Raw genomic sequence first — 14,491 nt, forward strand, 5'->3', positions numbered from 1 at the left:
CCTAGAGCTTACTGTCAACTTTTAAAAGGATAATGTATACCTCTTAAGTAACATCTACATTAAAGGTACTTGGATTGGTAGCCTGTCAGAATTATCAAACAACATCCCTGTTAGATAATGACATCTTTTGTAGTAGTTCCATCTTTAGAGAACAGTTAAGCTAACCGATTAATTTCTTGCAAAAGCATCAAGCTGAGAGTTAGAAAATTATCAGGTTGGGATCATACCTTTCAGAGCAACCACAGAAGTTTTACCAAAAAAACCCAAAAACCCAAAACACAACCAACTACTAAAAAGCAAAAGTTATTTCTGATATAAAATTAAAGAGTATTTTCATACTTACATTCCTAAACTATAGATAAAAGTTCTAGTAGTCACAAACAGACTTGATGAGAGTTGCTGGATATATGTTTCCTGCCACTACTGCTCTGATAATGGAATGATAGCAGAACCAGATACAAATTAATGCATATTTATCAGTCAATGAAATACATGCTTCAATGAATTATTTTATTTACTTCTGATCTTATAATGTCAAGAACTACTATCATTCTGTTTTATTAATGGGACTGTAAAGGGCTAAATCATTTGCCAGTGGTCACTCTAAAAGTAAGTGATAGATGGAAACCCATTCTGTGCATCTAAGCTGCATCTAAAAAGCAGTGTTCTCAATGACTACTCCAGGTAAATGTCACAAACTCAGGGTAGATTATATAAAATCCTCTGCACAAGTAGCAGCTCCAGCCTCAGAGTCACATATTCAAGGTACATTCACATTCTACCTTGTCCAGCATTTGATTTATTTCAGGACCCATGCAGTTCTTTCAAGGACTCACAGGCAAAAAGGAAAAAAGTACCTCATACACACCATTAGGTAGAAAGATGTAAGCATTAATTATCTTGTCATTTGAGGCTGCTTTTGTACGCCTCTGTATAAGCTACTTGAATTTTATGTATCGTTTCTTTAACTTTTTTTATAGACCACTGAACATTTAAAGGAAAAAAAAAGAGGGGGTGGCATAGGGAAAGACACAGAATAGAGTTCTTTCTTTTGAAGTAAAATAAATGTCCATAGAAAGTTTCTTGACAGAGAAATTACTGTCAATCAGAAATGAAACATTAAATTCTAAATCAATGAACCTGAGTGGCTCTGTAATATATGGAAAAGATAATTTTTAGTGCTGTTATAACTGTTATTAGTGGTACTGTCAGGCACTTCAACTGTTAGCTTCTAGTTAAGTCTGAATGCTACTACAAATACCAAATGGCCTTTCAGATAAAAATTAAATATAAATAAATAAATAAATAAAATGGCTTTTTGAAGCTCCTTTAAAATGGTTACATGAATCCACCTTGTTTTTGCTTCTGTTTACTCACTGAATGATCTCTCTGTCTCTTAGTCTTAACTGAACGCTCTTCCCCATGGATGCCTGTAGTTCAGTTCATTCTTTTTGGGGGGAGGGTGGGAAAGACAGGTGAGCTCAGGGCCCAAACATTGTTCCTGAGCCTTTTGCTCAAGGCTAGCATTCCTAGTATTCTACCATTTGAGCCACAACTCTACTTCCATTGCTATTTTTATTTGTTTGTGTATTTGCTTTTGGTTAATTGGAGACAGGAGTCTCGGGGACTTCTTAACCAAGCTGACTTCAAACTGTGATCCTCTGATTTTAGCCTCCTGTGCAGCTAGGATTACTGTTGTGAGCCACTGTCACCTGGCAAGAAGTTTGTTCTTTTAAATAAAATACACTTCAGAATCAGGCTGTAAGATGGGCATTTTTCTCTTTTCTCTATTCTCAGATAATAATTCCTGTTCAAGGAGCATAATTTCATCCTACTTCATCTCAGATTTATTTTTTAAAATGCAATCATGTAGTCACAGTCATTTTCAATCATCCACCTGATCTTATGGCTTCACCATTGTAATTTGATAGATGTCTATCCCCCAGTAGATATCCTTGCTCTGTTTTTTATAACAGAACCAAATTCTACTTTTTCTTCACCTTAGGAAAGGACAGCTTTCTACTCCTTATTAGCAGTCTGTTTTTAAAAGTCATCAAGCCAATTACTGTTTACTTTCTCCTAGCCAATGACTGGTTAAGACAGAGGAATGTGAAACTATGGCAGCTAATTAGATGCAAGGAATCTGGTAGACTGCTTGTAGAAGCTGTTCTGTTACTAGGGTGTTTTACTTTGCCTAAAGGAAAATCTCTGAAATTTTGCCTGTTTCTAAGTGGTGAAATTACAGTATGGTAATTTTTACACTTTTCTTTTTCCCTTATTGTCACTGTTATGAGAAAAAACATCTTTAAAAGCCTTGAAAAGATACCTGATTCTGCTATGAGGCAACCAAGACTAATAGTGGACTAAATCTCCTCAATGGTAAATAAGGGAATGAAACTGGCATTGAAAAGAATGATTTTAGACCTTGGACAGAGGCAATCTCAGGACTATGGTCCTGAGAGACAGGCAACAAATTAGGTAATACTTGGGAGGGATTCTTCTGGGCTATAATCTAAAGCAGGAAAAGAGAAAACCCATAATATGGCTGCCTTACTGATTTGAAAAGACAGAGACTAGTATCCAGGAGCATTTGCAAGACTGAGTACTAAAGAAAAAGATGTTGCAAAAGTGAACCCAAGGGAAACATGCAGAAGGGTCCCATGGGATATGTAAGGACATATTAACATGTATGCACCTATATGGGAAGAAATTTCTTAAGGCAAAAGCTAGAACCATTGAAACAAATAGAGTACTCTGAAGCTCTTATGGGTCTGGACACATGGTGTTTCCGCTAGTGACAGTTGAAAGATTCCTAGATACCTAGTACATTGGGCAGAATATTCCAAAGGTCTTTGCTTTGGCAATGAGGTTAATTGAGACCTAGATAAAAGGCTGCTAAAGATCTGCTATAATCTGAACAACACCTTCAAATGTATCCATCTAATTCCAAGTAAGTTAAATACATATAAAGAAGCAAAAATCTAAACAATATGAAAAGAGCACAGAACAGTACAACACTTTTAAGTGTCAGGAATTGAAAAACAAAAAAGCAAGAAATGCAAATCAACAAGAAAATATATCCCATAACCAGAAGCAAAAATAAATCACAGAGACAGACCTGAAAAATACATTGGTCCCAAAATAGTAGAATAGAAGCCTTAAAATAGCTGCTATAGTAATGTTCCCTATGTTAAAAGGTAGAGGAGGGGCTGGGGATATAGCCTAGTGGCAAGAGTGCCTGCCTCGGATACACGAGGCCCTAGGTTCGATTCCCCAGCACCACATATACAGAAAACGGCCAGAAGCGGCGCTGTGGCTCAAGTGGCAGAGTGCTAGCCTTGAGCGGGAAGAAGCCAGGGACAGTGCTCAGGCCCTGAGTCCAAGGCCCAGGACTGGCCAAAAAAAAAAAAAAAAAAAGGTAGAGGAAATGAGCAAAAATGAAAAGACAATTGGATGATACAAAAAATTAATTAAAATAAATTAGCAATAGATTAGATCAAACCATAGAATCTATGACTCTGTTTCTAAGTTAACAGAGAACCCATTGTCTTCATGGTTCACCTGTAGAGAAAGCATTAGATCCTCGGGCTTGGGAATATAAATACAGCAAGAGATTGGTTTTCCTTCTTTGAACAAGAAAACTTGTTTCTCAGTTTTTCTTCATGATAATTCAGAGAATTTGAGTATATGGTTTCTGCCACTCAAAACGAAGTGTATGGAAAAGACCAATAGTAACTAGGAGATGATGTCACATGGTCTAAAAATATAGCTGTAAAGGGACTTTCAGAAGAGAGAGAGAGAAAAAAAGAATTTACTTAAAGATATAATGGTTAAAACACTGATTAAAATCTAATGAAAAGTATCCTAGCTCAATAAATTAACCTGAAAAATATACCACAAAAAAGCTAAAAAACAGTGATGAACAATGCTACAGAAAAGAATAAAGAAATCAATCAAGATGCACTGTGTTTATAAACTCACGCAAAATTGTATAACTTCCTTTGTATAACTACTTAAAGATAAAAAACAAAATTTAAAAAAAGAAACCCTCAAAATATTCAAAGGAATAAAAACTATTAACTAAGAATTTTTTGTCCAATGAAAGTACCTTTCCAAAAGAAAGGAAAAATAAGAATATAGTATGATATATATTGAAGGAGGTTCCTAACAAAACATCTACATGAATATCTAGAATGATGGTATTGTAAATAATGAGTAATTACAAAATAGGCTTTTAGTTACTTCTGGACATACTTACAAGATAGGTGACTTATATGATATGTATGATCACAGCCCAAAGAACAAGGCAGAGGGAAATAAAGCTATACTTCTATAAGAAGTATACTTCTGTAAAGATTATTACATTAATACAAAATGGTATAATACTATTTAATATATTCCTTATTAAAGAAAAGATGCACATTACAGACCCAGTAGTAATCAAATTGCGAAGTCAAAGCTACATAAATCACATAATATGAAAGAAACTTTATTAATCTAAAGGGAAGCAGTGAAGGAGAAAACAGGACAACGTAGAAAACAAGTGCTATCCTGAAACTCGAATCACACCAGAAACTACGTCCCATACAAAGGGCCAAATAAACCTAGCTAAAAAATCAGATTGGCATATTCAATTTGAAAAGAAAGACTGTGCTGTGTATGTGCTGTGTAACTTGTTGTTATTGCTTTTGAGACAGTCTTACTATGTAGTCCATGGTAGCCTCAAACTTGTAATTCTCCCAAACCTCACAAGATCTGAAATTATAGCTATAATTATGCTTCTAAAAGGGTACTGTTAAGATAGAAAAGAATATTCTGATGTAAAAAATAAAACATACGAAATTTAGGTGGGACTATATTGATATAATACAAAGGAAGTTACTTTTTTCAAAACAAAGACTAGGGATGAAGAGGATGATTACATAATAAGAATGTTGTCAAGGTATCAGGAAGATTGAAAGTCTTATGTGTGCCTGTGTAATAACTAAACCTAACAGAAATGAAGCTAAGCAATTGAAATCAATGAACATAAATTAATGTTTCAACTATTCTCAACAAGTAGTAGACTAAGCAGAGGAAAACAGTAAGGATATAGAAGGCTTGAAGAGTGCTATTAGTCAACTTTGCCCACTTGACCACATAGTGACAACAGAGATGTATTTTTCCCAAATGCAAATGAAACAATTACTAACCTAGTTGTAAAAAGTCTCAATAAATTTATGGGTCATATAAACAAGTAAAGGGGACACATAGAAATGATAGAACAAAGGGTAAACAAATACAGCAATGGTAGTTACAAGACACTATGTTGAAAATGAACTATACAATTTGTAGGCAGGGACAAAAAAGAAACACTGGGAGAGAGCAAAGGTCCAAAAAGAAATGTACTCTTTACCTGACTTACGTAACTGTAACCCTCCATACATCACCTTTATAGTAACAATACAAATACATTAAAAAAAAAAGAAATTTATAAAAACAAGTCCGGGTCACAAAGTAAATTTATCACAATTAAAATTATACAAAATATGTTCTCTGACCACAAAAAAGTAAGTAAAAATATAGAATATAAAAAGTTTCTGGGCTAGGAATATGGCCTAGTGGCAAGAGTACTTGCCTCATTATACATCAAGCCCTTGGTTCGATTCCTCAGCACCATATATATAGAAAAGTCCAGAAGTGTGCTGTCCTTGAGCAAAAAGAAGCCAGGGACAGTGCTCAGGCCCTGAGCCCAAGCCCCAAGACTGGCCAAAAAAAAAAAAGTTTGTAAATATTTGGGAAGTAAACAACTGAAACCTAAACAACCAAATAGATCAAAGAAAAAATTAAGACTAATATGCAGTAATACATAAAAATTTTAAATGACGTATCAAAAATGTGTGGACTATAGTTGTGGTATTAAAGAAAAAATTATTTTTGTTTTGTCAATAGTAGAGTTTGAACTCAGGACTCTAAGCTTGCCAGGAAGGTGCTCTACTCTTTTAGCCATGCCCCCAATTCGTTTTTGCTATTAGTTATTTGTCCAATAGTGTTTACTGCTTTGATTGGGGCTGGCCTCAGACTTCCATCATCCTAACTATGCTTCCCATGTTGCATTCTTGAATTTCAGATGAGTCACACCACACTTGGGATATGCACTGAAATGCATTCTCACTAACATAGCATTTGTGCCCTGTTAGATTTTTATTTACTTAACAGATGGAAAAGAAAAGCTGTTTGTTTTCTTTCTGTTTTGAATGTAGCTACTTTCCGGATGTAATAAATATGAGAATGAAAAGTCAATACTCCAAATACAGAAGAGAAGAAACAAAGGAGCCTAGCTCCCAAATGATGTCATAGAACAACTGCAACTGATTACCTTTGAGGAAATTAAAGTCTATATTTAAAGCCATTTTGTCTAAAGTTTTGTTCCCCATAACTGAAAAACATTACTGAAGATTAATAAATGTGGACACTATTTTGTTCTTTAAAATACAAATTTGCAGATAAGATATAGCTACCTTTAAAATAAAAGGAACTGAATTTTTCTGATTTCTCTAGACCAAACAAGTATTTAATAGTGTCTATTAAATGAATACCTGCCTTATGTCCCTCTAGAGATTGTGGCCTTTCCTATGGTCAGGGATCTTCTTAGCTCTAGATATGGGTCTAGGCCTTCGGGGCACACAAATTAGCTCACTGATAGTCGTATAAATATCCTATAAATTATCTCTCACTCAGAAATTCCTTGCCTTCACTAGGAACAAGAACACCACAGACCTAAATATCTTTTTACACTGGAGAGTCTCTAAGTAAGAAGAAGAAAGAGATAGTTCATTGTCTTACGTTCACATTCACTGACATCCAGGTTGAACTGCTGTAATGCTCCCAAAGTGAGCTGCCTTACTTCAGCTTCCAGCAAAAGCTGCATCAAGGATGTGGCTAAGTGCTTGCAAGCTGACATACATGCAGTCTGTGCCACCTTTCCCTGAAATACAAAAATGCAAGCCATAAGGTCAGTGGATTAAAAGAAAATGCAAGCAAATGTTAAAGCATTTTCTTGTTCCATTTCTAGGGCATGATACTGGTACTGTCTGGATGTTTCATTATGTATTCAAACAATGTTGGAATGAAAACAACTAAGAGTAATTCTATTAACTATCTATTCCATCACCCTTGGTCACAAGAGCTATGTAGTTGAGTCACACATTTAGTACATTTGACGACAAATGATAACTCAAAATTTTAAGTAAAATGCAAATAAAATTCCAGAGAATAAACTTCAAAAAGTCACTTCCAAGAAGAATTCTTAAAATATAAATGTAAATAACAGAATCTTATCTACAAATAAGTGTTTACTACTTTATACTTTATCACATGTAAAAATAACTAAAAGCAAAATAGTATAAAATAATTAAAAATAAGTTTGATTAGAAAATATTGAGTTATTACTATAAAATCTTTTTAATTAATTTATTGACAAAGTGATGTACAGAGGGGTTACAGTTTCATATGTAAGGCAGTGAGTACATTTCTTATCAAACATGTTACCGTCTCCCTCATTTTTCTCCCAACTTCCCTCCCCCAATGTCCTCCCCGCCCCCCAAGTTGTACAGTTGGTTTACATCATACTGTCTTCTAAGTATTGCTGTTGCATCAGATTGCCTTTTAACTTTAGTCTCTCCACTTTGATGTTTCCCTTCCCTTCCCTGGTTCCAAAAAATGTATATACAATACCCAGGGTATCAAAATCAGTTACATTGACATCAGAGGTAAAACCCTGGGGAAGAAAGACAAAAGAAAAAGGCATAATTTCATATGGTATGTTGAAAATAACAACAATGATAAACCACTTATTTCCATAACTTGAAGTTTGTTTCACTTAGCATCATCATATCTGTTCGTAAGTACTAGCTATTGAGCTATTGTGATCTTCTGTTAGGACTATCTTAGATATGTACTAATTATTGCCAACGAGGGAAACCATAGAGTCTATGTTTCTTTGAATCTGGCTCACTTCACTTAATATGATTTTTTCTCCAAGTCTTTCCATTTCCTTATGAATAGGGCAATGTCATTCTTTCTGACAGAGGCGGAGAATTCCACTGTGTATATGTACCACATTTTCTTGATCCATTCATTTACTGAGGGGCATCTGGGTTGGCTCCATATTTTAGTGATGGTAAATTGTGCTGCAATGGACATAGTTGTGCAGATAGCTTTAGCAGGGTTGCTAGGTCATAGGGGAGTTCTATGTTTAGCCTTTTGAGGAACCTCCATACTGCTTTACAGAGTGGCTGAACAAGTTTACACTCCCATCAACAGTGTAGTAGTGTTTGCTTCCTTTTGGCCACATCCCCACAGGCATCTGTTATTACTAGTTTTCTTGATAATGGACATTCTTGCTGGGGTTAGGTGGAATCTCAATGTTGTTTTGATTTGCATTTCTTTTATGGCCAGTGAAGTAGAGCACTTCTTCATGTGTCTCTTGGCCATTCTCATTTCCTCTTCAGAGAGGCTCTCTTTAAGTCTTCAGCCCATTTATTAAGGAGGCAGTTGTTTGTTTCAGGATTTGTTTTGGGAAAATTTAATTTTTTGAGTTCTATGTATATTTTAGATATGAGGCCTTTGTCTGTTTTATGGCTGGTAAAGGTCTCCCAATCTAAAGGCTTTCTATTTATCTTACTAGCTATGCCTTTGCCATGCAAAAACTCTGCAGTTTGATGCAATCTCATTTGTCCAACCTTTCTTTGATTTGGTGTGTTTCTGGGCCTTTATTAAGAAAGTTTCAACCTGTGCCAAGGAGCCCAAGTGTTTCTCCTATTCCTTCCTGCAATGTTTTCAGGATATCGGCTTTTACCTCAAGTTCTTTGATCCATTTGGAATTGATTCTGGTGCAGGGTGATAAATAAGGATCTAGCTGTAGTTTGTTAAAGGTGTTTAACCAATTTTGCCTGTACCCTCTTTAGGAGAGGCTATCTTTCTTCCATCCTACTTTTTTAAAGTTCTTTATCAAAGAGTAAGTGACCATAGGTTGGCGGGTTCATTTCTGGGTCTTCAGTTCTATTCCATTGGTCGTCAGGCCTGTTCTTGTGCCAGTACCAACGTGTTTTTATTATTATAGCTTTGTAATAGAGTTTGAAGTTTGGTATTGATATTGCTACAGTACTGTTCTTCCTGCTAAGGATTGTTTTTGCAATTTGGGGTCTTTTATTGTTCCATACAAATTTTTGAGTTGTTTCCTCTATTTAATTAAAGAGTGTTAGGATATTGATGGGTATTGCATTGAATTTGTAGATAGCCTATGGCAGTATTGCAATTTTCACTATGTTAATCCTCCCAATCCAGGAGCATGGGAGGTTTTTGCATTTCCTTACTTATGCTTTACTTATGCTTACTTACTTATGCTTACTTATGCTTTAATTTCCTTTTCCAGGTTTTTAAAGCTCTCATTATACAGGACTTTCACTTCTTTGGTTAAGGTTAGTCCTAAGTTTTTTATTTTTGTTTTTTTTTAGGCTACTGCCAAAGGAGTTGCGTTTTTTATTTCAGCCTGGCTGTTTGCATTGTTTGCATACAGAAACACCACTGATTTTTGAGCATATATTTTAATTCCTGCTACTTTGCCAAAGTTTTAGATCACACCAAATAACTTGGGAGTAGAGATGACAAGATCATTTCATCTGTGGCAGTGTCACCATCGTGCTCCTCTCTCACTATAAAGTTTGTATTTGTTTTATTTCTTGTGCCAGGACTGGGTATTGACAATTAGCTTTTTTTTTGCTTCAGGCTGGCACTCTACGACTTAAACTACACCTCTACCTCGAACTTCTTGCTGGTTTACTAGAGATAAGAGTCTCAAATACTTCTCCGCCAGGCTGGCTTCAAACCATGATCCTTAGATCTCAACCTCTTGAGTAGCAAGGATTACAGGTGTGAGCCACTGGTTCCCAGCTAAAGTCTTCATTTTTAAAACATGGATTTTAAAATTAAATGTCTTCATTGAGGAATTCAAGGTACTTTACAGTTAGTTCATGAATTAAATCTTAGTCCCAGGTCTATGCTGCACATTATAGAAAATAAAGAACATTATCCATATACATATATTTAGGTTATTTATCAATTACTCTGAAAAAAAAAGTACACATAAGTTTTTAAAGTCTACTCTGTTTTGTGTTTTTTGTTGTTGTTGTTGTTGTTTTTGGCCAGGGGCTTGAACTTGGGGCCTGAGCACTGTCCCTGGCTTCATTTTGCTCAAGGCTAGCACTCTACCTCTTGAGTCACAGCACCACTTCTGGCTTTTTCTCTTTATGTGGTTCTAAGGAATCGAACCTAGGGCTTCATGCATGTTAGACAGGGACTCTACAGCTAAGCCACATTCCCAGCCCCTGTTTTTTAAAGTCTTGGTTCCCAGAGCTGGGGACATGGCCTAGTGGCAAGAGTGCTTGCCTCGTATACATGAGGCCCTGGGTTCAATTCCCCAGCACCACATATACAGAAAATGGCCAGAAGTGGCGCTGTGGCTCAAGTGGCAGAGTGCTAGCCTTGAGCAAAGAGAAGCCAGGGACAGTGCTCAGGCCCTGAGTCCAAGCCCCAGGACTGGCCAAAAAAAAAAAAAAAAAAAAAAGTCTTGGTTCCCAAATTAGTCAGTGAATTTTTTGGGAATTATTAACAGAAACTTGTATACATAAGCAACATGTATTCCCCAAACATAATATATTTAAAGTTCCTTCATGACTTCATTAATTCTTTTTCTACTTCTCTTCAGAAGTGATTATTATTACCATTACATAACCCTTTGTATAATAAAAGTATTGCTATGATGGGCTTGGATGTTGCTCAGTGGTAGAGTACTTGCCTGGCATGTGCAAGGCATGGATTTAATTCACTAATACCAGAAAAACAAGTACTATTATGACAAGTATGCAAGCAGAGCAATATATTGTATTATTTCATATACTTTTAAATTTTCTATATTACCTCCTCCTAAAATTTGCTTTGTAAATTCAGCCTTATGAATGTAAACATTTTTAATATAATATATGTAGCTATAGTTCATTGCTTCAATTGTTTCAAATTACCCCTTTCTTGGACTAATATACCACAATTTGATTTTTTTTGCAGATTTAACTCACCCTTCCTTTCCCTCCTTCCCTTCATCTCTTCCTTGCTTCTTTCATTTCATTTTCTCTTTTTATTATAATGGAAATAAATCATAAATAATATAGATATATTAAGAGGTAATGAAAATGAGTCTGGGCTGGGAATATGGCCTAGTGACAAGAGTGCTTGCCTTCTACACATGAAGGTCTTGGTTCGATTCCCCAGCACCACATATATGGAAAACGGCCAGAAGGGGCGCTGTGGCTCAGGTGGCAGAGTACTGGCCTTGAGCGGCAAGAAGCCAGGGAAGGTGCTCAGGCCCTGAGTCCAAGGCCCAGGACTGGGCAAAAAAAAATTAAAAAAAAAATGGAAATGAGAGTCTGAGAAATCTGGAGAAGTCTGAGAGTCTGGAAATGAGAGTTCTTGTTATAATTTACTAAACTAGAGCCTTATATAAAAGTAGAAGTCTTTGCCCAGGCACAATGGCACATATCTATTATACAAAGTATTCAGGCATCTGAGATCTAGAAGACAGTGGCTCAAAGCCATCCCAGGCAAAAGGTTCACAAGACCTCTTCTAAATCAATACCTAGGTACAGTGATGAACAGCTGTCATTCTATCAATAAAGGAGGCTGAGATAGGAGGATCACAGTTTCAGTCCAGCCAGAATGAAAGCTAACATGACTTCATCTCAATGGAAGCAGCTGGGCTACCGTGGTAGATGCATGTCTTAGCAAATTGCAATAATTTATTTCAAAACAAACCAGTGCAAAAAAAAAAAAAAAGGGCTGCAAGCATGGCTCAGCAGTAGAATGCCTTCTTGGAAAGTCCAAGGCTCTGTGTTTAAACCAAACCACCGTGCCCTCACCCAAGTAGAAGACTTTACATAGCAAAAGTATTAATAAATAGTACATCTCTGTAATGCAAGATATTTTTTTTTCTTTCTCAAATTTTTATTATCAAACTGACGTACAGAGTGGTTACAGTATCATACGTTGGGCATTGGATACATTTCTTGTACTGTTTGTTGCCTTGTCCCTCATGCCCCCCTCGCTCCCCCCCTTTCCCTCCCCCCCCCCAGGTGTTCAGTTCACTTACGCCAAAGAGTTTTGCAAGTATTGCTTTTGTAGTTATTTCTCTTTTTTTACCCTGTGTCTCTCGAATATGGTATTCCCTTTGAATTTCCTACTTCCAATACCAGTAAACACGGTTTCCAATATACTCACATAAGATTACAGAGATAGTGTAGGTACAAACATAGGAAGGTGATACAAAACATCATCAATAATAGAAACTACACATACACATAGGACGTTGAAAGTAGTTACAACTGTGATATATCACTTGTTTCCATAACATGGAGTTCATTTCACTTAGCATCATCTTATGTGTTTCTAAGGGTATAGCTATTGGGCCTTGTGATGCTCTGCTATGGCTTGCCTAAACCTGTACTAATTATTCCCAATAAGGGAGGCCATAGAGTCCACGTTTCTTTGGGTCTGGCTCACTTCACTTAGTATAACTTTTTCCAAGTCCTTCCATTTCCTTACAAATGGAACAATGTCATTCTTTCTGATAGAGGCATAAAATTCCATTGTGTAAATGTACCACATTTTCCTGATCCATTCATCTATGGAGGGGCATCTGGGTTGGTTCCAGCTTCTCGCTATGACAAATTGTGCTGCGATGAACATTGTTGTGCTGGTGGCATTACTGTGATTTTGTTTGTGGGCTTTTGGATAGATACCCAACAGTGGGGCTGCTGGGTCATAGGGGAGTTCTATATTGAGCCTTCTGAGGAATCTCCATACTGCTTGCCAGAGTGGCTGAACCAGTTTACATTCCCACCAACAATGAAGTAGGGTTCCCTTTTGGCCACATCCCCTCCAACAATTGTTATTATTAGTTTTCTTGATATATGACAATCTTGCTGGGGTGAGATGGAATCTCAATGTTGTTTTGATTTGCATTTCCTTTATGGCCAGTGATGTAGAGCATTTTTTCATATGTCTATTGGCCATTCTCATTTCCTCATCAGAGAAGTTTCTTTGTAAGTCTTTAGCCCACTTGATGAGGGGGCTATTGGTTCTTTGCAGTTTTGTTTTGGAAGAAGGTAATTTTTTTAGTTCTGCATATATTTTAGAGATGAGGCCTTTGTCTGTTGAATGTCCGGTAAAGATCTTCTCCCAGTCTGTGGGCTTTCTGTTTATCTTGAGAGCTATGTCCTTTGCCGTGCAGAAATGCAAGATATTTTTCCTCAGATACTAATGAGAAAATAAATTGTCAACCACAGGGCTATTTATTCAACTATTATGTTCAAAATGCCTGCCCATACAGCCTTACATTATTATGTTTCTTTGATGAGCACTAAACTCCTATGACTGTAAGTTAAAAATACCCTGAGGATTGCTTCTTGGAACTCCTAGGGTTGAAAATGATGGGTATCTCATCTATGGCTCATAATGCATATGTCTATGTTTTCAAGAACAAAACTAGAAACCTGACTGCCAAATAAAAGGCTCTATATAATTATGTCCTGATTCACACCAGCCCCAGATATTCCTGGAGATTGAACTTCATTAAATAATCACCGGCACTGAGTATTATTAGGAATTTTTCTATTAAACAGAGATATCATGGTCATTAGGCTTTTGGCTACTCTGTGCCAGTAAGTATGTTGTTGCTTGTATTGATTTAGCTAATATCTGATTTTGTAGCATGAAATAAATAACAGTAAAAAATGTCCTATTATGGAACAAATACTGTAAGTGCTTTTCAACTATATGGCCATGTTTATATTTTCTGATGATCTAAAAACTGGAAATTTTGTAAGGAATAATTTAGAAACTGAGTAAGAAATCAGCAACAGAGTCATACAAAGCATATATGATTAAAAAGTAACATTATAATGGACATTTATATTTTGTCTTGCTTTCCATTAAACCCACTGAAGATCTGAGAGAGACACATCCAAGAAGCAGTAAGGGTCAGCATAGTTGTCAGGATAAAGAGCCCAGTATGAACTCTCAGAGGGAGGTGGATCCAAGGTTAGACAGTCTCTGTGACTTCCCAACAAGAATATAAAAGTTGAGTGAAAAAATGAGGTAAGACCAAAGGGGATGCCCAGTGACAACACAGCATCTTGGAAGTCCAAGAAAAGGGAAAAGAACTATAATTTCCTGGACATGATTATAGTCCAGATGTGCTGGGCATTGGCACTTGACATCCCACATCAATCCACTTAATATAATTAGCACAAACATTAATTATGTTCTTTCCTTGTAGATAAAAAAAACTTAACAGACAATAACCTAAGAAATTTTAAAAACTCAGTTGTTAAACCTTTCTATTCAATCATAAATTTGTATCTTTCCACTAAACAAAAAAGAAGTACTATATTATACTGTA

The 14,491-nt window shown here is 36.2% G+C and overlaps 1 protein-coding gene across 3 annotated transcripts in view; it reads right to left on the bottom strand.

The window, feature by feature from the left end:
• The window catches only part of Exoc6b (exocyst complex component 6B), a 530,388-nt gene that overhangs the window by 175,338 nt on the left and 340,559 nt on the right, over window positions 1-14,491 (bottom strand). For all 3 annotated transcript variants that reach the window (XR_007211870.1, XM_048352734.1, XM_048352735.1), the window contains one exon: window positions 6,826-6,967. Coding sequence is in view for 2 of the 3 variants with exons in the window: in XM_048352734.1 (XP_048208691.1) it covers window positions 6,826-6,967 (142 nt within the window). In the remaining variant the exon portion in view is untranslated. The remainder of the gene's footprint in view (window positions 1-6,825; window positions 6,968-14,491) is intronic.

The sequence above is a fragment of the Perognathus longimembris genome, chromosome 8 (genome assembly GCF_023159225.1).
Source record: "Perognathus longimembris pacificus isolate PPM17 chromosome 8, ASM2315922v1, whole genome shotgun sequence".
Lineage (NCBI taxonomy): Eukaryota > Metazoa > Chordata > Mammalia > Rodentia > Heteromyidae > Perognathus > Perognathus longimembris.